The sequence below is a fragment of the Carcharhinus amblyrhynchos genome, chromosome 3, assembly GCF_965287045.1.
Source record: "Carcharhinus amblyrhynchos chromosome 3, sCarAmb.v2.hapA, whole genome shotgun sequence".
In the NCBI taxonomy this organism is placed as follows: domain Eukaryota; kingdom Metazoa; phylum Chordata; class Chondrichthyes; order Carcharhiniformes; family Carcharhinidae; genus Carcharhinus; species Carcharhinus amblyrhynchos.
In genome coordinates, this window is record NC_137326.1 from 107346671 (window position 1) to 107370651 (window position 23981).

General features: G+C 41.5%; 1 protein-coding gene across 8 annotated transcripts in view; it reads right to left on the reverse strand.

Annotated features, from left to right (window-relative positions):
- LOC145340996 (putative cation-transporting ATPase 13A4) overlaps positions 1–23981 on the reverse strand; it is an 85333-nt gene that overhangs the window by 24617 nt on the left and 36735 nt on the right. For all 8 annotated transcript variants that reach the window (XM_080185645.1, XM_080185646.1, XM_080185644.1 and 5 more), the window contains 11 exons: positions 17952–18013; positions 17269–17419; positions 15450–15533; positions 14634–14790; positions 11676–11793; positions 7739–7863; positions 6050–6216; positions 5442–5549; positions 5227–5306; positions 4207–4249; positions 425–534 (listed from right to left, as the gene is read on the reverse strand). In XM_080185645.1, the coding sequence (XP_080041771.1) occupies positions 425–534; positions 4207–4249; positions 5227–5306; positions 5442–5549; positions 6050–6216; positions 7739–7863; positions 11676–11793; positions 14634–14790; positions 15450–15533; positions 17269–17419; positions 17952–18013 (1205 nt within the window). The remainder of the gene's footprint in view (positions 1–424; positions 535–4206; positions 4250–5226; positions 5307–5441; positions 5550–6049; positions 6217–7738; positions 7864–11675; positions 11794–14633; positions 14791–15449; positions 15534–17268; positions 17420–17951; positions 18014–23981) is intronic.

The following is a 23981-nucleotide window of genomic DNA, read 5'->3' on the forward strand; positions in this document are numbered from 1 at the left end:
CACACAGATAGTGACCCAAGCCGGGAATCAAACACAGGTCCCTGGGGCTGTGAGGCAGCAGTGCTAACCACTGTTGCACCATGCTGCCTTTTTATGCAATATTTCAAGAAACTTCATGGAAAGAAGCACTGTGGCTAGTTCCACATCTTGCTATGTTATATAATCCACAATCTTGTACTCTTAAATATTAATTTTTGAATGTGCTGTTATTTGTCAAATAACTTGGTCAATGTTCATTCTTTGTGATGTCCTGTCATGTATATTGTTTCCTATATAAATTAATTTCTGTTGTGCTGATACATCAAGAACTGGATTCCTAAATGCTTATTTTGCCCTGCAATTTTTTAAAGTGGGATCACAGAATAAAAATAATAATGATTTCTTACAATCTGTGCAGAGTTTGAATAGATATTGATGGACTTACTTGATAAGTTGTGGAACACAGTCAATATTAGGAATTTTTGAGGTAAATGGTGAAGCTACAGAAGCCTCTTGTTCAGACAGTGAGATCCCTGCATGAGCAGTCTTCAAAGCCTAGAAATAAAAATATTTCAACTGTTACTGATCTGTCTATGTTCTATGTTCTATGTTCTATGTCTATTTTCGTGTTTTCAACCCTGCCTGGATTAGACCTGTGGAAATTGTACTATTCCTGATTCTCACTGAGATTATTTTTGCAGTGAACTGCAAATATAGTGCTGAGAAATTGAACTTGTGATCAAAACAGGCAGCAAGTCAACAACGTAACTGCTTTGAATGCTGGTACCGGCCAACCTAATGTCTGATGGAAATACAGTATCGAGCCTCAGTTGAATTAAACAGGCTAGTTTCAGATGGAAATAAGGTGGCCAGTGTCCATTGCTAGTTGGGGCCTGCCAAACACCAGCCAGCCCTGTGGCTGAGTCAACTGCAGGTAGGCTCTTGAGACGTAGGAAAAATGAGGGCCTTGGGATCCTGACGTCAAATTTGTTCTCCTGACTTTCATTTTTCACCAAAAAAAATGGGCAAAATTATGTTGAATTTCTCATCCAAACTGCTTGCTAAAGTCAACTTTCCTCAATGCTTTTCACTGTAAACGTGCAAGTAGAAAATCACATGGTCAGTCAATCAGTACAACAATTGCTGAATGAGATTAATTGATGGCAAATCTACCAAGAGCAATTGTGCTGAGGACTCAGCAGTGGTAGCTGTAGTGGCTAGGGATATATGAATAGGTTTAGATAAAGTTGACATGGATTTATGAAAGGGAAATCATGTTTGAGAAACCTACTGGAATTTTTGAATATGTAATTAGCAGAATAGATAGGGTGGATGTGGTGTATTTGGATTTTCAGAAAACTTTCAATAAAGTCCCATGTAAGAAGTTGGTTGGCAAAACTAAAGCACATGGAATTGGGATAATATATTGGCATAGATTGAGAATTGGTTAGCAGACAAGAAACAGAGTAGGAATAAATATGTCTTTTTCAGAATGGCAGGTGGTAACTAGTGGGGTACCGCAAAGTTATCATTGCTTGGACCCCAACTATTCACAATGCATTTCAATGATTTGGATGAGGGAACCATATGTAGTATTTTCAGCCGCAATCTTACCTGCTGTTCATGCCACGTTCCCGCTGCAGCAAGGTCGGAGAATTTGGTGGCCATCCAAATTCCCACCAGTGTGAACAGTGATAAGATTCCGGCCATAAAGTTTGCTGGTGACACAAAACTTGGCGGGAATATGAGAGGTGAGGAGGATGTTATGAGGCTTCAAAGTGATTTGGATGAGTTGAATGAGTGGCAAATACACAGCATAGCAAGTACAGTGTAACGTGAATAAATTTAAATTCTTCCTGCTTAGAAAGGATAGCAGAACTGGAGGACACATCCTCAAAATAGGTGGGAGGAGGGGGGCAGTTTAGATCGGAGTTGAGGAGGAACTTCTTCACTCAAAGAGTGGTGAGTCTCTGGAATTCTCTGCCCATTGAGGTGGTGGAGGCTACCTCGCTGAATATATTTAAGTCATGGGTAGATAGGTTTCTGATAGACAAGGGAATTAAGGGTTATGGGGAGAAAGTGGGCAAGTGGGACTGATCCACTCCAGATCAGCCATGATCTTATTGAATGGCAGGGCAGACTCGAAGGGCTAGATGGCCTACTCCTGCTCCTATTTCTTATGTTCTTATGTTCTTATGTAATTTGAAGTTATCCACTTTGGACAGAGAAACAGAATGTCAATATTATTTCAATGGTGATAGATTGGAAAATGTTGACGTACATGTATGTCGTGTACACCAAGTACTAAAAGCAAGCATGCAGGTGTACAGAAGCAGTTAAGAAGGCAAATGGTGTGTTGGCCTTCATTACTACAGACTGAGAGTGCAGGAGCAAGAATGTCTTACTGCAGCTGTACAGGGCATTGGTAAGACTGCACCTGGAGTTTTATGTGCAGTTTTAGCCTCCTTATCTAAGAAAAGATATATTTGCCACAAAGGGAATGCAGCGAAGGTTCACCAGATTGATTTCTAGCTTGGCAAGATTGTCATGTGAGGAGAGATTGAGTCAACTGGGCCTGTATTCTTCTAAGTTCCACTGCATGAGAGGGAATCTTATTGAACATAATATTACACTGTGTGGCCAATTAAGGCCTGCCCAGTGTGTAACGCATCTGCCGATTAGGTCTCTGAGCAGGCAGGGGGGAGTGTGGTGGGGGCTGGATGAAAAGGAGAGTAGGCAGCACCCTAAAGGCTGGCTGGACTGTTGGGGACGCTGAGGGTACTGTGTGTCACAGCTATTCAGAAGAATGTCATTAATTCCAGGAGGCCATGGAAGGTGGGAAGACAAATTGGATGGACTAAGGACACCCCACACTCTCCCAGAACTAGGATCTGATCATCCTTAGAATGGAATTATGTTCCCCAGACAGGACTGAATGGCATTGTTATCTGGAAAATCTGTCGTGTCCTAATGTCAATAAAACTAGAAGCCAGCTGCAAAGTCTCAGTAGACCTTTAGATTATTCAGATGGAAAAGTCCCATGTTCATCCTGAAGTTGGAAGGTTACAATATGTATTTATCACCTCAAGCAACAGAAAGCACATTTACCAAGAATTGCCACTCTTGACTGCTCTTCAGTCACCTTCAGCAGTAAAGTATGCATGAATGTGAGGGAAAAGTAAGTTTCAGATTGGAATGAAGACCTCACACTGAAAATACCACGATTTATTTTCTATTGATGTATGGAAAGGTTACAAATCTATTTTAATTTGATGCAGCGTGATAGACACCTCAGATTGATTGCAAACTGGCTCACATCACTAAGACTGTTGTAAACTAAATGGTAACTAAACTGATGACATTTCCAACTCATTCCATTAAAGCTCTAACAAATAAAGCAAGGCAGTCAGTGAAGATGACCTCAGCTGTGCACCTACCTATTATTCTGTTCATCTCACAAGATTCAGATACGGCTCAAGGTCTCACCATGCACACCTTTAGAGTATTCAAAAGAGGAACCTTGATTTCTGCACATGTTCATTTGAGTATTGCTCTGTTTCCTTTAAATTCCTCACTCTAGATTGCCATTTTAAATCAGCACTAATTGTATTTTACTGAAAGACATTCATAGGGGTTTGAGAGTGAATTACTACAATTTCAATTAATTTATAGGACTGGGAGCTGGATGATGAAAATATATGAAATTCGGGAAAGCTAATTTATGTTACAGGTAGTAGCTGTGAACGATTTCACTTTCTTAAAATCTTGTAGAATTTCTCTACCACACAAAGTCTGCGATGTGCATCATAGATAAACATTTAAATTCCACCAAAACAATTCACGATTTGAATGACATGACTTGTGCAAGACCATTCATTCGTATCAGTGCATACCATTTTTTTTGCAAGATTGAAAGGCTAGGATCAAACATTACTCAAGTTTCTTCACTTTATAGCTACACTAAATCATCAAAACTAAATTATTTCTATCCTATAAGTAGCACATAATTCATGTTGAACCAGCCTTCAAGTTTAATACATTATTCATGCATTTAATTTATTAACCAATATTAGGTATTAATTACAGTGCATTGGCTCAGGATTAATGTTGGTACAGACACTGATATTTTACAGAGATTCTATTTTATGTGGTCTAAAATAAAAAAAATCATCTTTCATGAATGGAAATGAACTGGATTCTGCTGATTAGAATTCTAACAATACTTACCCCACAGTCATTTGCACCATCTCCACACATTCCCACATAATAACTGGAAAATTAAAAAAAATAGCCATTTCTCAGAAATGTCCAATCATTGAGAGAAGGATAGTATTTTTTCTAGATACTGTTCTTCAAGAATGTACATAGTTACTTTAACTAAATTATTAAACTACATGTAAAAATCACTTTCAAAATTCTACATGTGTCTTTTGAAGGTGCTGAAAGTTAATTTATTGCATTGCTTCAGAGAGTTAAGATGAATTATGCTTATAGACCTAAAGCTATCACTTCTGCACCAAAATAGCATTTAGAACAAACACCTACTCAGATTACTGCAAAAGGGGCAAGTGCAATGTTTTGAAGTTCTCGTTTATAGAAAGTTGAGCAGTAAGTCTACGCTTTGGTACTTCCAGGAACTGGAATGGAGGAAGCATTTCTGGAAGCATTTAAGAAGCAGCTCAATGCTATAAAGATAGACAGTAGGTTTGTTCTGGATGGATGAGTGCACATGTAATTAATGGTCTTTTGGATCCAACTCCATCTTGTGATCTGCAGATCTTTTTTCAATCTATTTTTGACAACACAGTTCGAAAGAAAAGGAACACAAAAATTATTGCTATAAAGTAATGCAGAAGATTTGTGGAATTCTTAAGGGAAACCTATTTGCATAAGACCTATGAATGAAAATAAATTATTTTAGCTCTGATTTTAGATTTCTGGCCAGATTGCTGCCAGAGACAAGTCAATACATTTAATTGGTGATAAAGAACAAAAAAAAATCTACTGTAAAGTATTTGCTAAACTTTTATCCATAGATTAAAGTTGCTACCTTGCAACTTTATTGCTCTATAAATGAAATAATTTGATTTCAGAGTTGGCAATTGCTTACAGCAAATCAATTGAAAACCATGCAATTGAAATCGCGGTAAATTAATGTTAAAAGCAAATGGGGTTCACTGAAGACCATTTTTTGCTGGACTTAGCATGTCTTTATTTTAGTCATAAATATGCATTTATAAAACTTACTCTAACTTTTGAAATTCCTCTATCAGGCTTCCCTTCTGGTTTGGTGACATTCTGGCAAAAACTGTAGCACTTATAAGCAACTGAAATGAAAATTTAATTGAGAATGTTTACTCTGAGTGGTGCTTAATGGTATTGTTATACATGCACAAGGACATCATTTAAGAAAAATAGGTATAATACGATCATATAGATATTCTTTTTATTAAATGACTTACCTTTGGCAGTAAATGATAGAAGTGTTGTAACAAAATATCATAGGATTTTCCAGTCATAGCAAAATGGAAGTTTTTCTTCCCAAACTCATCTATAGGAATTTTAGTTTCCTTGAACACATAAATATCATATTTTGTGTTTAATACTATTAGATAAAATCATAGAACCACAAAAAATATTCCAATAATATACTTGCTGTGTATTACAGTATAAAGTTGTTCAAATGGCATTAGTAGCAATCAAATTAAAGCTTTTGTAACCTATGAATAACATTTGAACAAATAACTGATACAATATTATGAATTGAAAGCAAAGTAATTTATGTACTAAAATATCCTCATAATATCATAATGCTTGTTACATTGCTCCATACACCATCAGTGGCACAATGTACCGGCCACATGAATACACAACTTATAATGATTTAAAATAGCTGACTGACTAATGAGTCAGAAATTGAAACTCTTTGTTCTATTGGTATATTGTTAGGTATTGTTCACAAAATGTGTAATGTTCCTCAGATGATTCGCTGGCAGCTAACTATTGTAGGATATTCATTAACTACAATATTGTGGTGAAAACTAGCACCTAATATTCATTCAATACTTACATCAGGACAAATCTGACCACCGTTCTTGTCTTTTTCCATTAATGTCCAGCTGATGACAGCTGGACCAGATTCCTTTGGTTTTGAGGCTTCTATTAAAATGATTCTGTGTGTTAATGGAATCATTCCAGCATTTCTTGCCACTGTAACAGCAGTCTGCAAGTTATCACCTGTGGAAAGTGGCTGCAATTTAAAAACAGTTTGTAACAGTCTCACCGCTAAATGAGAAAACGTAACTGTAAATCATCCTACCACTGCATAATTGCACGCTCTGAATAGTTCATCAAACTATTCACTAGAGGTGTATATTTTTAAAAACTTCTTCCCGCTGTATTATTGTGGAAATTAGACCAAGCCAAAATAAAGCTTTTTCTAATAAGTTATGAATTGTATCCTTACAAAACTTGGAGAACATGATGAGACTTCATTTTAAGGAATACACTAAGGAGGAGGTTTTGAGCCTGTACCCTCCATCTGTGGGAATGGTGGCGCACATTCAAAATACAGAAAGCGTGATTCACACTAGTGAGTTTCCAAGTTCCGATTTTCCCAACCCCTTGCCAGTGGAGTGGCGTGAAACATGCCATGGGACCACAGAAAGCTCATTTTAAAACATTATCAGGTCATTAGCAGGCACTCTCTCCAGGATATCTCACTGGATATTCAGTGGGCGCCATTTACAGTAGGTTCACCTAGGCACTAACCTATTGTGGGGGTAGCCTGGAGATGCGTAAATGTGAATATAGTTCCCAGAGGAGAGGGACATGGCCAGGCAGTGGATTGGCAATGCCCCTGGCACAGGTTGGCACTGCCAGGTTGGCACCATGCCCATGTCAATCTGGCAGTGCTAACCTGTGCCAAGGGGCAGGTCCCAATGGAAGCCTCATGGGAGATTGGGTGGGGAGGGGGATTTTCATTGAGATTTGGTTGTGGGCTGGGAGTAGATGGAGGGGCAGTGGATGCCGGCGATGGCCACCAGGGGAGAGTGCTTGCTCCAAATGTGAGTAGGGTGTGGTGGGAAAGGGCTGATGATCGCAGTGTGGGGAGAGGAAGGGACCAATGATCAGGGAGAATGGGGGTGGAAGAGTCTAAGGATCGGGAAAAGGGGGAAGGGCCACTGACCAGGGGAAAAGAAGGGGGAAAGAGCCAATAATCAGGGGAAAGGATCTTATTATCAGAGAGGTGATCGGGAAGTGCCAACTCTGATTGGGAATGGAGCCCCTGAGACCTTTGTGGTGGGCTGGGGGGAAAGATTTACTCCTGTTCTGATCGGGGCACCCTTCAATGATGGTGCCCCAATCTCAGTGCAGCTGGGTTTTGCCAGCTTTTTAAAGTCCTGCCCCCTGGCATGATGACATGAAACACCCTTGATTTTTATAAAGAGTGTTATAAGATCAGGAGAGAAAACTGAGCTGTTTCTCTGTGAGAGTCAGCAATCGACTGGGCCATGGAACCCAAATTTGATCTTACCTGCCCTCCACACCACTCATGAGACCATAATTAGGAATGGGAACTTCAGCCAATTTTTTCCCTTGATCTCAGGTTAATTATGTTTGGGATTGGCTGGTCCCATATGGACTGAATTTGGGTCTTTTTCTGATTTGTATGGCTGGCTATCCTAACTCAGCTATTAGGTAATCTATAAACATATTTACAATAAATTGAATAAGCTATAGTAAATTTTCCAAGCACCTGTGATCATAACTGTTCGAATCCTGGCATTAGACAACTCAGATATTACAGGAATTGTCTGTGGTTTCAATTTGTTCTCCAGAATCAGTAACCCAAGAAATACTAGGTCAGACTCCACATCTTCTCTAGTATAAAAAAGCAAGAAAAAAAATAAAGCAATTAATACAATTTTTATGCTCATAATGCACATGGTGTATATTCAAAAGTTGTACTTTATTCAAATATCCACTAATAGTTCAGTAAAGATAGGGTTGAGGTATTGTATATTGTTGCAGTGGCATGATATGTCTATAAAGATTATTGGGTATAGACATTTCACTTTTCAAAGCAATGTTGAATATAGACACCGTACCTTCAGAAAGTGGACTCCAGAGAGTCAGGTGACTTATTTTGTTGCTTCTGCACGGAGACAGACATATCTGAACGTATCTCTGGAAATAGTTACTTCAAATGCAGATTTCCTTCTCATATACTGATTGACTTTCCTTCACCATTTCAAGGGAAGAAATTTAAAATGGCATTGGCTGTTACACTTGCTGACCCTATGGAGATGGACTTGAAATAATACTATTTCAGGGGCTAATTATAGCTGAAATGTTGATGAGCTGGCAGACACCCTTCATTGTGTGGCAAGCTGTTTAATCGTCAACTGATTGTTTGGACAATGGAAGACATTGATGCTGTTGTCATATAACAGAAACTGGTTTGAGATGAGAACTATCTGCAAGTGCCTTATCAATCCACAAGGACAAGCCAGGACAGTCTGGCATACAAAGACTTGAGGGAAACCATCCCTTGCCCCAGTGTAAGGGAGGACCCTGACTCAAAAGTCACCTTAGGCAGAGAATTGACTCATTAATTTTACTTGTCAGAGTGTAGTTTGCTAATGGGCTTCAACTGCAAAGCCAAAACTTGCGGTTGTTTGGGGTGGACAAGTGTGAATTCATCTCCAGAAACCTGCAATCTTCATTATATCAAGAGCAAACCCTTCAGGTTTGCACCGTTTCAACTATCTTGAGGTCTAAACAGTAGTGATTTTTTGTTACCCTTTATGTAATTTAAGTGCAATTTACATCATTAGAAATCAACTCTCCTTGTGTATGTATCTAATATGTGTGAGGTATAAATGTTTCAGGTGTTGTAAGAAATAAAGATTTATCCTTTTGTTTTAACCCTACAAGAAAGCTTGTTTCATGCCTGTTCTTCAGGGTCACATCACTTGAGGGGTTAAAATACTCTTCAAAAATATATTTTGCTTTAGTCATCTGAGAAATGAGAAAAAGGGAAAAAAAAAATCACATATCTCTCCCCATGCATAACCAGATCCATAAAATGCAGTTCCCTCATTTATGTAAACTAAACTAAAAACTAGGTTTTAACAGGATAAATAAAAGTGAAATACTACGGATTCTGGAAATAAAAACAGAAAATCCTGAATAAACACTGCAGGTCTGGCAGCATCTGTGGAGAAAGAAATAGAGTCAATGTTTTGAGTCCAGATGATTCTTCTTCAGAGCAGAAGAGTGATGATGGATTTTACAGTTATAAATTTGAGATGGGGGTGGAGAAGGTGGAACAGAGTAGAAGGTCATGGATAAGTGGGGGCTACATAAATGCAGTAGACACAAGACAGAAGGAGTGTTAATGGTAGCGAAAGGACTAAAGGTGATGCTGATAGTGACATGAAGGTAAGATAAGAGAACAAGGATCAGTGTTCAGTGAAAGGAAAACTAAAGAACGAATGACAGATGGTCCTGTGGGGGAAGGGGTTTCATTGAGACAAACAAAGAAAACAAAAAACAGAACAGGGGTCAAAATGGAGGGGAGAGTTCATAGTCTAAAGTTGTTCAACTCAAGTCCAGAAGGCTGTGATGTGCTGAATCAGAAGATGAGGCATTGTTGCTCCAGCTTGCATTGGTCTTTACTGAACATTGCAGCAGGCCAAGGATGGACATGAGAACAAGGCAGTGAATTGAAATGGCAAGTGACAGGAAGGACAGGGTCATGGCTTGCGGACTGACCAAAGGCATTCTGCAAAGCGGGCATCCAGTTTTTGTTTAGTCTCCTCACTGTAGAGGAGGCTGCATTGGGAAAAGTGAGCACAGCAGACCAAGTTAAAGGAGATGCAAGTGAAATGCTTCTTCGCCTGAAAGAAATATTGGGGCCTTGGACCGTGAGGAAGCAAGAGGTAAAAGGGGAGGTGTTGCACCTTCCACGAGGTCATGGGAAGAGAATGAAGATTGGGAGTGATGGAACTGTGGACCAGGGTGTCACAGAGGAGCTGTCCCAGTGGAATGCTGACAGGGGAGTGAGGGGCAGATTTATTTTGTGGTAATATCACACTGGAGTTGGCAGAAATGGCAGAAGGTGATCCTATGGATGGCAATGCTGGTAGGGTGGAAAGTATGGCCAAGACAGACCCTGTCATGGTTCTGAGAGAGAGAGAGAGGAGAGTTGAGGGCAGAGGTGTGGGAAATTGTGTGGCCTGCCAGCCACAGTCAGGGGGAAAATCCTCGGTTGAGGAAAATGGCAGACATGTCAGAAACGCTATATTTGAAGTTTGCATCATTGGAACAGATGCAATAGAGGTGGAGAAACTGGGAGAATGGGATGGAATCCTTACAGGAAGTGGAGTGTGAGGAGTTGTACTTGAGGTAGGGGTTGGTATTTTTCAATTATTTTCAAAAAATATTTGCGTGAAGAGAAACATGAGCAGTCTTATCTTAGACTGGAATTATGAGATCCTCCCAACGTGCATATAAAAGGTATCTTAGTTTTAAGCCAAACTCTTGGAGCAGTTCTCAAATTTGCTGGCTTCCTTTTCAAACTGGAAAGATATAATTGCAAATGAAGAAATGTTAGGACAGGTTCCATTCTCAATTGGATTGGAGCCCAACCATCTCTTCAATTAAAAAAAAATAAAGCCACACAATCAAAGCCATGAATGAAAGAAAGGATCACTTCTCTTTCTGAGCAGATCATATAGAACAATAGGGATGTGTTACACACATACAGAAGTACAAAATGGCTTACTGAACAATCCCACAAATTTTAAACAGAACACAGTTGGCTTGGAGAAACCAAATTAGAGCAATATATCTAACGTGCTTGAAGAATTAACTTATAACAGTTGATATTTGGATTCAATTTCCATATAAATATGTGTATTTATAATTTCTGTGTCAGCCTCACATTCTGAGAAGTTAGGGAGCAATAAGTTGACTCTTCCTCTGTCTAGTGCTGGACACCTATGGAAACGGGAGATGTGAGGTCGCCTCCTGTCTCACTTACACCCATCTCTATTCCTCTGAGGGACCGCTGTATATCCTGCACAAAATAAATAAGGCAACAATCCAACCATCCCCAGCTACTTGAGGAACACAGGAAATGGGAACCTCCCAGGGGAAAAAAAGGCAGGAAAATTAAGCTCTGCGTTTTGCTAAACAACAGGCCCACCACTTTGTTGGTGATTTTTGTTTTAAAATAAGAATTTCATCCCTTATGTAAGAGTGAACGCTAATCTGATTCCTAAAACGCTTGATAGTCACATTTGTATGAGTAAATATTTTGTGTTTAGCACAGGTCTGAACACTACACTTTTTATAAAGAATATATAAAAATTGAGAAGCTTATTGAAAAACAAAAAAACATGTTAGAAAAGTAATTGTGCCTCCTGATGTTTAGCTCAAATTTTTAAAATCTATTCACCAGTTTCAACATTTTACTTGTGATGTGTCAGTTGTGTAATCCTCCAACAGTGTGAATGCTGCAACATTGGAACAGATTGCAGATAAGCAACTGTTAACATTCATTGAATTGTTCTAGTGAGAGTTTAAATCAATACATTTGAGTTTGTATTCTGTTCCAATTATAAATTGGCAAGACCAACGTACCTAATTCCCATCTTTAATGACTGGAGTATGCTGATCTGACCCACCTCTTTAAATTGGCTACTGTGATGTCTCTGCTGTTCCAAAGAGACTTAAATGCAAATCCAATAACTCGAAAACCCTGCTTCGTGTAACGCTGCAGTTCAGTTGAGAAACTCCGTGGAACTGCAAGATATGTGAATTTATGCTGTAAATTAATTGAGCATTATTACAACACATTCTTTGATAAACACAGATAGAAAGAGATTAAAGTTTAAATGCATCTGATTTTGGATGTGGATTTCAATTCCCATGCTTAACCCTATTGAAATAGGCAGCATCCCGTCTATTCACTTCCCTGATCTTATTGTGCAGACCAAGATGAGAATGTGTTCCAGCTCACCTCTGCCCCCCCCCCCACTCTTAAAGGGGAGTTGTCCTCATTGAGATGAAGTTGTTGCTGGTTGCCAGTACTACAAGAGTCCACAATTGAAACAAAACAAATGGAATGCCAGGACAGAACCACAGGTTCAAGGATATGCCACTGAAAGCCTTAAACATGGAGATGGAAAGGAAAATAGAAGCTGTGTTTCTGCAGGAAACCATCTAGGAATGTCCTCCAAAGGGAATGGCTACAGTTGGCCAGGAAGGTCAATGCAAGGAATTTGCTGTTGAGGACCTGGCAACGGTGCCAGTGACCTCACTGCAGAGGCATGGTCAGGATTAGTGAATGCATTTTGACATGACATATATCAGCCACCAAATCACCAATATTTCCTGCTGCTCCATGCACCAGAACCCCATCACTCATTCATGAGCAGTCCCTGGCAGTCAGGGCTCAGGCCCGATATTCAGATACTCCACTTCAGCCTCACTCAACCTCCAATCCCTCCAGCTATTCAACTCTCACAGGCACAGTACCCAAACAAGTTGCAACACACCCATTGGTATTCTTCCCTTTTTCTTGCAGGACATTGTAGCACACAATAGACAGATACAGAACAGAACTTGCAACAGACAAGTTTACCTTCATTGCCTGAGGCCCAATCGAGGAAATGGTTCTCTACAGCAGCGGTCTCCAAACTCCGATTGGATGCAGCCCGCTGCAGGCCGGATGTGGCCTGCAAGCTGTAGTTTGGAGACGCCTGCTCCGTAGCATGGGTTTGGCGGTGTTAGGATAGCTATCACCAAGAACATTGAAGATAACAATACACTCCTAGTTTATGCCCCTTCAGGACTCTAAGTTCCCCGAATCCTATATCTGGCATAAACTACAAGTTGCATGTAATGTGAACTTTTCCTTCCTACACATTGTGATATGCCAATCTCCTCACATTATTAAGGTTGAAACCCTGTCACAGTTCAGGCTTCCCCTCCCTCTTTGAAGAGCTTCCTAGAGGTCCTGCAACTACATTCTTTTGCAGACTTGTGCCAGAATTCTCCAACCTTGCCACAGCTGGGATTTCCCAGTCCTGCTGCAGTGAACGGAGATTTGGCTGAGTGCCAAATTCTTGGTTCTCGTTGGCAGTGGCAGCGGGGCGTGTGAGACTGGATAACTCGGGCTGGTTTATATTGATGAATGAATCCCTCTGCCCTCCCTAATTGGATGCACAGACTTACCAAACAACATCCAAGATTAAACCACAATGTATCCACAAATACTGCTGCAGTATTAGTAAAGACAAAAGCACTTCAGCTGCACATTGCATGCCTCTTCTTTCAAAGAACAAAGAGTAAGTTTCTCATGCAAATGAACACAGGTTTAGCTTACTATGATTGGCATGTGTACACTGGTCCAATTTTCAAAATATACAAAGTATCAGTGGAAACTGTTTTAAATGTTAAGATCCAATGCTCCTGGTGCTTCTCACACACGTTTGTATACCTCTGCTGGTGTCCTTCCTGACAAAGAGCACCGTGTCGCACTGGGAGTGGGCAAAAGCACCTCATGTGCCCTTTTCTTACATTAGGGTTTTCCTTACTCCGGTAGCAGAGGTACTACAAAACCCAATAGTGCAGCCATAAAGCAATTGAGAAAAAAAAAATTTGTCATCCTGTAATAGTGCTTTTTACCTGATCTTTGATCAGTTGATGGCACTCTAACCTCTAGACGAGCAAGTTGTGGATCTGAGATCCACTCCAGAATGGGGCAGCATGGTTGCACAGTGGTTAGTACTGCTGCCTCACAGCGTCAGGGACCCCGTGTTCGATTCCTGGCTTGGGTCACTGTCTGTGTGGAGTTTGCACGTTCTCCCTGTGTCTGTGTGGGTTTCCTCCCATTTCCTCCCACATTCTCCCACGTGCTGGTTAGATGCATTGACATGAACTGGTGCCAGACTGTGGCGACTAGGGGAATTTCACAATAACTTCATTGTGGTGTTAATGTACACCTACTTGTGACTAATAAATAAACTTTAATGTTAGCATATAAATTACACTGACATTGCAGAACATAATGAGGGCATATGGCGCTGTTGGGCATGTTGATTTTGGGGTGAAAAGTTAAATTGAGGTCTTATCCATTAAGCAAAATGTGTCACAATGAACATTGTAGCTCATATGACATAAGTTAAAGAAGAACAGGGATAGGCTGAAAGAATGATGCAGCACAGAACAAAGCCATTTTGTCCATTATGCCTATTCCATCTGCTTGAAGGGGCTGATCAAGTAAGCCAACAACCCTGCCCTTCCTGCGGAGCTGTCCAACCCTCTCCATCACATCAAGTCATACTATTAGTTCTACACCCTCTCTCAACCCAACACCATCAAAAACAAATTAGCTCATCATGTACCTTTGTTTATTGGATCATTCTGAGTGCAAATAGCTGTTGCATTTCATTACTATTACTGCACTTCACTGGAATTCATTGTATCTGAGGCAGTTAGAATTATTTCTGTGAAATATCATCAAGTTATTTAGAGTGTTGACTTTCTCCCAACATCAATATGTATCATGAATTTCACACATTCAGAAGCTAATCATAATATCAGTAAATGCTTTTGTTTTCAAGGATAGCCAATCAAACCTGTTTCAGGTTTACAAAGCTGAATAACGGTCTCTGGTGCTCCCTTAAGGTAGACTGTCAGTTTCTCTTTTCCAATCACTTGGGTTACAACTGACATTCTCTGCAGTGCTGGTGAGAATGGGTATTGCTTCAGAACTATAATCCCTTCCTTTGACACCTGTAATATAAAGTAACATTGTCCTGTTGAGAAATTTGACAAGTGAATTACTCTTTAACACATTTTGAGTTCTGTTACTTTGCTGCTATTAGAACCACAGTGCTTTACAGCAGTTAAGACCATTCAGTCATTGTGTCAGTGTTAAAGAAACGCAAAATTAATCCCACTACCTGTGCTCTCCATTTGGCCAAATGCCTCCTTCTGCTTTGGATACTTATCCATTTTTCCTGGACAAAATGCTTCAACCACTCCCTGAGGCAAAGCATTCCATTTGCTGTATTGTCAGGAAATGTCTTCTGCTCTGCTTCCTCATTCACTCACTGATTAGATTTAAACTGATGGATCCTCAATAGTGAGCCCCCAATAAAAGGAAATGTTTCACCAGCTACTTTATCAAAACTCTTTTCATAATTTAAAAAAAATCTCTATTTTATCTCTTATTGCCCATCTTTGCGTCATTGTTCCAAAATCTCAAATCTCTCCTCGAGACTACAGTTTTTTATCTTTGTCTCCATCCCGGTGAATTTATGTAAATATTTGCATGCAAATAGATGAACTGAAAATAATTCCTTTAAGAGTGTAAAGTGGGAATGTTCTAATGAATTGAGTTCCTAGTTTAAAGGAAAGCGCTGAACATTGGTTTAAAAAAAATCACGTACCTTATTGGCTCTAGGTCCTGGTTTGACAATAAATGAGTGTGCTTCCTCGTTTGGCTGCTTTAACATTGTGTTTTCTTTCAGTTCCTGGCATAAGTTCAAATATTTAATTAAACTTTTATTTCTTTAAATTGAAATATATCTTATTATATTTATCTACAGCAGCCTGGTGGACAAAAGGCAGTCTGAATAAATTTGGACAATGACCTGTGACTAAATGTGCAATCTTAAAACAGCTCAAAGCCTATGAAGTAGGAAGAAGGAAAGATCTTGTATTTACAAAGAAACTTTTACATACTTAGGAAACCCAAAGTTGTTCACAACCAATAATGTCTTCAGAATTGTAGCCACTGTAAATCTACAGGCAGGCATAAGATCCACAGTGAGATTTCACAAACGATGAATGAGAATAATGACCAGTTATTCTGCCTTCAATGATATCTGCTGAGAGGGACAATGTTGCTGAGGAGACTGGGAAAACTCTCTGTTATTCTTCCAACGCTGCTCTGGAATCTGGAATATTCACTTGACTCACTGGACGGGCAAAAATGGCCTTAGTTTACCGTCTCAGGTAAAGTTGGCAGCTCCAACAGAACAATACAACCTCAACTACAAATTCCACATTATGTCTATTATTGCTGGATGCAATTTCTTACTCATTGTGTTGCTAATCAGTATATTCATGGATCTCATCAGGGAATATTTTGTAGAGGTTTTGTTTCATACAGGGAAGAAGTTCATGTCAGTTTCCTCTCCAACACAAATTCTTTCCCAGCAGCTTGTTATACCCCAGTAAGTCAATTGGTAAAGGGGACTGAAGCCAATCTTTACACACTTTAATAAGCATTTATTGACAAAGTTTCACAGTACAAACATGAATCTCCTAATCCAACAAACAAAGTTTGACTCTGTCTATTTATCAGGACAGAGGTGAGTCTCCAGTTAACCCCTACCACCCACATAAAAGCAAAAACAATTAACATATAGTTAGTGCAGCCAAAGGTCACAGTCAAAATCAATTTTCGAGGAACATGTCGTCCCAACAAAGGAAGGATTTGTGCTTGGATATTAACAGACTTTAGAAAATAAGGCTAGAAATCGAAAGAGGACAATGTTAACGTGTAGATATAGATTGAGAGGAATTTTGACCTCATCCACCTGATAGGCAGCTGAAAGGTGCCATTAGCTCCCGATTTCACACACTACCCTATTTTAATTCTTCAATGGAATTTAAATACAGCTGGCATTTTAAGGTCACTACTAATTCAGTTACACCAGTTTTCAGCCGAAGGGACTGGGGAGGGAGGGTCTCTTACCAAAAAATGGGGGAGTGTTGTTTCCGAATAGAAAATCGGCATGTTTCTCTGTAGAGAAATAGGTCAGCTTTCTCTCCATCTCTTACCTCACTCTTCCAAAAAAAATCCAGCAGGTGTGTTTCACACGATCATGCAGGGGACAGGGCCTCAACGTGCAGGCGAAGCCCCACTGCAGAGAGAACGGGGCACCATCTTTAAAGGGGATGTGTCGTCCTCACCTGGCCTGGTCTACCTATGACTCCAGAGTCACAGCAATGTGATGGACTCTCAACTACCGTCAGCAAGCCACTCAGGTCAAGGCAACTAGGGATGGGCAATAAATGCCTGCCAGCCAGTTCTGCTGATGTCCCATGAATTAATATAAAGGAGATGCATAGATAGGAATAAACAAAATCAAAAAATGCTTTTGGAAAATTTAATGTTAAGATGCTAAGAAATAAATTTGAGTCTCAATTTGTGAAAATGGAAATATGCAATTTCTTTAAAACATGCCATCTAACTCTTACCCAGCGAGTTGTCTCAAACATTTTTAAATCCAGTGGGTCACCATGAAGAGTGTTGTCCAAGAGGATCAGTGAGTGACAACTGGCCATAGCAGCAAAGAATGGCCCCCATGGTAACATATCTTCACTGTTAAACTTGAATATATTCTGTAAACTGGACATTTAGAAAGATCTTAATAGATACACAAGGTTAGGCATGAATCTGTGCTGTTTTGTTCCCCAATGGTTAACAATTTAAAGCTCTCATCATTTTTCGTAAATATTCGAAAACCACATAGAATCATCAAAATCATGAATGCCATTTAAGAATATTGAAAGATGAAAATATTTCTCAAAGCTATCCCAAAGTAGAAACTGTTTATTTTTTTAAATTTGATGTATCAGTAGAAAGATTTAGATCATGTCACTTGTATGTTCTTTCAAAAGCTCCATGATGAGCGGTCCTACAATGTAATCACTACATTTGCCGAATGAAATCAAATAATGTAGATAAAGCAAATAAGTCGCTCCATATAAGAATGCTTTACTGTACTGTGACTTCAACTATGACACTTTTCTTCTTGTCCATGATGAGTAATCTAAACCTACCTCAAGCAAAAGCTAATGCGGGGAAGCTAAGAACAATCATGCACTCAGGGATTAAGCTTTTTCAAAGGTTTTGGTTCTATAATTTCAAGTGAACGTACCCTTTCCCTTTAGTTGATGCTAAGCCCCACAAATCCAGTCCTTCTTCAGTCAGAGTCCCTGTCTGCATGAAGCACAAAATAGTAAAGAATTCTGGTGAAGAGAAAATTATGAAGTAAAGAAATACGCTACTCATAACACAAACAAAATTAGACACTGTGCATTACTTGTGCACTAATGTTTAACACATTAAACAGAAGTTCCTCGCTCATTATTCAAAATAATGGAGAGATGAATTGCAAGATGAACATATTAAAGGCTTGTACTAAAAACAAATAGTATAAAATTTATTGATTTTCTACAATATTTTTTATCAATCAGGGTATAGCTTCCTCCAGGGTGGCACAATGGCACAGTGGTTAGCACTGATGCCTCACAATCAGGCATCCGGGTTCAATTCCAGCCTCGGATGACTGTCTGTGTAGAATTTGCATGCTTCCTCATGTGTTCCCTCCCACACTCCAAAGATGCTAGGTGGGTTGACCATGTTGAATTGCCCCTCAGTGTCAGGGGGATTAGCAAGGTAGCTAAGTGGGGTTGTAGGGATAGGGTGTGGGTGGGATTGTTGTCAGTGCAGGCCGAATGGCCTCCTTCTGCACTGTAAGGATTCTATGATTCATCCACTTATTTTTGTAAGAAGAATAGGCATGAGATTGAAACATTTGCAATGAATATAATATTTTATCTTTATTTTGTACAATTCTAGATGGAATAAGTCTGAATTAAAAATAGATTCAGTCAACTGTCTGAGATATTTTTCAATAGTTCCTCTTTGTTCTGTCACAAAGTCACATAGCCAATCTACCTGCATGCAATCAGACCTCATCCATCTGCTTAACGGGAATCTGTGTCTTAAATGGGATAACTTCTTGGAAATAACGAATTTAGTTGTGCCTCAGTATTCTTTTGTAGAGACAGTAATATCTTGCTCTGATCCCGAGCAATAGAAATAACCCACTTATCAGTTTGAAGTGTATGTACTGTTTTCACATTGACCAAGACTGACAGCACCCTCTACATTTAGCATGTTAATATTACAGATTTGCATAGAATGAACATTAGACTAATGGTCAGACTAATGACCTTTCACAATAAACACACGGGCCAGGATTTTATGATTGCCATACAAGCCTGGTTAGCCTGACTGTTTGCGAACTGGAGAGTGATGACCTCATTGTGCCACCTCACGATCTTTCAGTTGGCGGGCATGCACAGAGATTGGAAGCACGACTGCTGAAAATTAAGCTCATGAAATGCCCAATTGACTGTGATTTGGAGTGGCCCATACACTTCTACACTCAGATCACAGGCCAAATCACCAGACATTGTTCCTGTTCCTCATTCATTCTAATCCACGGTGGGGTAAAAAGCCCAGATGTTGGGGAGTTAGGAGTTTTGCCATGAGTCATTTGTACACAGAGATTGTTTCTTTTGAAAAAAAGTGGTTGTATTGGGGAACTCTCTGATTGCTAAACATTTGCACACGCTTTCCGCAGAAAGGCTCCTTCAGAGCAGAAATCTGTGCAGCCATCCAGGGAGTATTGAAGACTTGGTCAGGAAGAAGAGGGAGACGTATGTTAGGTCGGAACAACTGGGTACGGAGAGAGCGCTGGAGGAATATAGAGAGAGTAGGAGGGAGCTTAAAAAGGGGAATTAGAAGGGTGAAGAGAGGGCATGAAATGGCTTTGGCTGGTAGGATTAAGGAAAATCCAAAGGCATTTTATTCCTATATTAGGAGCAAGAGAGTAGTTAGAGGGAAAATTGGTCCTCTTAGGGACAAAAGTGGGGAGTTATGTATTGAGTCGGAGGGAATGGGGGAGCTCCTGAATGAATACTTTGCGTCGGTATTCACGAAGGAGAGGGGTTCGGAAGCATGCGGTCTCTTGGAGAAAGCTGTGAATCAGTTGCAGGAAATATCTATTATGAGGGAGGAAGTGCTAGGGCTTTTAGGTAGCGTAAGGACGGATAAAGCTCCGGGGCCTGATGGTATTTATCCCAGGCTGCTTAGGGAGGTGAAAGATGAAATTGCTGGGCCTCTGGCGCAAATCTTTGTCTCTTCTTTGGACACAGGTGAGGTCCCAGAAGACTGGAGGGTAGCAAATGTGGTACCGCTGTTTAAAAAAGGTAGTAGGGATAATCCTGGGAATTATAGACCAGTGAGTTTGACATCGGTGGTAGGGAAATTAATGGAAAAAATACTTAGGGGTAGGATGTATGAGCATTTGGAGCGTTGCGATCTGATTAGGGATACGCAACATGGCTTTGTTAGAGGGAGGTCTTGCCTTACGAACCTGGTAGAATTCTTTGAGGAGGTGACAAAAACGGTTGACGATGGGAGAGCCGTTGATGTCATCTATATGGATTTCAGTAAGGTGTTTGACAAAGTCCCTCATGGTAGGCTGGTAGAAAAGGTTAAGGCGCATGGCATACGAGGTCAGGTAGCTAGGTGGATTGAGAACTGGCTGGGCATAGGAGACAGAGGGTAGTTGTGGAAGGGACCTTTTCGGGCTGGAGGCCAGTGACCAGTGGTGTGCCGCAGGGCTCAGTACTGGGACCTCTCCTCTTTGTAGTATACATAAATGACTTGGAAGAAAGCGTAGGTGGTGTGATCAGCAAGTTTGCGGATGACACCAAGATGGCAGGGTTGGCGGGTACTGAAGAGGAATGTCAGGTGATACAACAGGATATAGATAGGTTGGTGTATTGGGCAGATAGGTGGCAGATGGAATTTAATCCTGACAAATGCGAGGTGATGCATTTTGGAAGGAATAATGCAGAGAGGAGCTATGTGATAAAAGGTAGACCGATTAGGAGTATAGAAATACAGAGGGACCTGGGAGTGCAGGTTCATAAGTCCATGAAGGTTGCGACACAAGTGGAGAAGGTTATTAGGAAGGCTTATGGAATGCTAGCCTTTATAGGAAGAGGTATAGAGTATAAAAGCTGCCGTCTAATGCTTCAGTTGTACAGAACGTTGGTTAGACTGCATTTGGAGTACTGCGTCCAGTTCTGGTCACCTTACTACCGGAAGGACGTGGAGTCTCTGGAGAGGGTTCAGAGGAGGTTTACCAGGATGTTGCCTGGCATGGAGGGGCTGGGTTACGAGGAAAGGTTGGAGAAACTCGGACTTTTCTCCTTGGAAAGACGGAGATTGAGGGGGGACATGATAGAGGTATATAAGATACTGAAGGGAATAGATAGAGTCAATAGTGAGAGACTGTTCCCAAGACTGGGTACAACTACGAGAGGTCATGATTTAAGGGTGAGGGGGGAGAGGTATAATTTGGATGTGAGAGGAAGGTTCTTTACGCAGAGAGTCGTGGGGGTATGGAACGTGCTACCGAGTAGGGTGGTGGAGGCGGGAACATTGGACTTGTTTAAGGTTCAATTAGACAGACACATGAGTGAAACGGGGATGGAGGGTTATAGTAGGGGCTATTAAATAAGGTCAGAGCCTCGGGAGACACCGGAAATGCAGATTTGTATGTTAACGTTTTTGTCTTTTTATTCCGCAGGTGGAGGTCCACCTCGTTGTCAAACAAGGGGCATGCACACGGTGGGTCGTGCGTGGGCTGCTCTTGGAGGTTCCGGGAGTGGCCTAGTACTTCGTGTCGGTGTGTGTGCTTGATCCTGGACCGGTAGACGGGCGCCGCAACAGCTCAGTGACTAGCACTGCTGGCTGTGCAGATACATGGATTTGGGCCTGTGTCTGTGGGAGTTTGCGCATTCTCCCTGTGGTTGCGTGGGTTTCCTCCGGGTGCTCCGGTTTCCTCCCACACCCCAAAGGTGTGCTCTTAGGCTGATTGGTTTACCAAATTGACACTATTCTCCCCTGAATCTGGCTAAGTTAGGGGTTCCATTCGTAGACACACAGGGTAGAATAGGTGTAGGGTGATGCGGCGGCGTGGGCTCGTTGGGCCGAAGGGCCTGTTTCCCGTGCTGGGTTGTTCTTTGTTCTTTGTAAACCTGAGGATTATGCACTCTGCTGGTGGGACCTCCTCCTCAGAGGAGGAGAGGGCCAGGAGGGAAAGGAGGCCAATTACCTGCGGGCACTTTCCCAGGGCCTGCCCTCTGGACCAAGAGACACAAGCGGAAGGGGTGGAGGGCCAGCGGGATTTGCGAGGCAGAAAGCTCAGGGGAAGATGTCATTATCCAACAGCGAGAGTGTATAGACACTGATCATTTCAGAGGTTCAGTATTGAAGAAGGATCCACCTGTCCAGCGACACTCGCTTTTATCTGTCAGAAGATCAGTCCCCAAATAGCCTCCACCCATGTAGGTGGCTGGTCTACACCACTGGCTCTGAAGGCAGAACCTGAACCTTTATGCCTCACGTTCATTCCAAACTCAGTGGAGATCTCTGTGAAATCGCGCGATCCGCTCTCCACCTGGTTGGTTACAGACACTTTGTTTTGAATCGTCAGCAACTTCATTCAATTCAGCACATACAAGGCCAGCCAGCAGAGTGAGCCAGAGGATTGCTGCAATTGCAACACTCCCCCAAATACAGGGTGTTCTTAACTGTACACGTGTACCTATCGTGAAACCAGTGGGGGAGATAAGTGCCTCTGTCAATAGAAAAGGCTTCCACTCTCTATCACTGCAATTTCTTCCAGAATGGGTCTCCTTTATTGTACTAGTCTGATGTGTCCTACGCACTCTGGCTCTCTCAAGAGGGGAGGTGCTGACCTGAAGGGAAGTCTGAACAGCCGCAGGGTGAGAAGGAAGATCCTGGATTGAGGATGCTTATGGGAGGCAGGGATCCTTTGATTCAGAAGAGTATGCCTCCAAAGATGTCAAAGTGATGACAAAGAAGATGCACTTTACTGATCAGTGCTGAAGAGGCACTCATGTCCCTACCTCTGAAATAAACTTTAAGGCCCCTTAGATATGGACACAAAACCCCTTCCCTAACAATTACCTGAAGCACACTAAAGCCCTTATAGATGATCTCACAGCTTAGTATTGAGTTGTGAGATGTACATTCACAATTACACACCTCAATGAGGAATCGTTCACTGTGAGAGCCCTAATGTGACCACAGTGACTTACATTTTGACTTGTGAGTGCTACACCTCGGTACTTCTCCCTCACTGGCAGCTGAATTGGAGGCTGCAGTCGGCCTTGCTGACCTTGGCAATCTTCCTCTGGACATCGGAGCCCATGAAGCTGTAGGTCATCTTCCAACATACGGGCAACACGGTGGCACAGTGGTTAGCACTGAGGCCTCACAGCACCAGGGGCCCAGGTTCAATTCCCAGTTTGGGTCACAGCCTGTGAGGATTCTCTATGTGTCTGCATGGGTTTCCTCTGGGCGCACCAGTTTCCTCCCACAGTCCAAAGGTGTGTGGGTTAGGTGGATTGGCCACGCTAAATTGCCCCTCAGTGTCAGGAGGACTCGCTAGGGTCTGAGTGGGATTGTGGTTGGTGCAGACTTGTGCACTGTAGGGATTCTATGATTTTATGGGGTTTGTTTGAATCTTCCTGTTCACCAGAAGTGGACAGGGCATCAACAGAGTCATCAAGTTCCTCACCTGTCTCTTACATTGTCAGCCTCCTATTGAGGTTACTGTCAGTGTGTGGGGTCGCAGGTCTGAACACAATCCCAGTAAACCCCTGATTAAGCTTTTGGAACTGCCTCTCTATGAGAGTCACCAGTCTCTCTGTGGAGGAAGCTGTGAATTCAGAGTTCTGGGCTAACACAGTGCTCCAAATGGTCCCCTCCAGTATAGAGACCATGGCACACAGGAATCACTGCCACATCTTCACGCGCATCCCATTGGACACCAGCATCTGCCATTTAATAGATAATCCAGAGGCTCATCATTTGCCAGAGGCTCAGCTTCATCCTGATCTCCAGCAATCCTGTGGACTCTCTGCCTCTGCTAGCTCCTCGTGTGAGTGTGACACACCTTCCCAAAGGTACCCCACCATCTGCTTCAATATGCCCTCCGATGTGCCTGCCCTGGTGCATTATGCAGAGGGAGGATGTGAAACAGGCGCATCTAGCTGCAGATCATTCTCTAAGATCA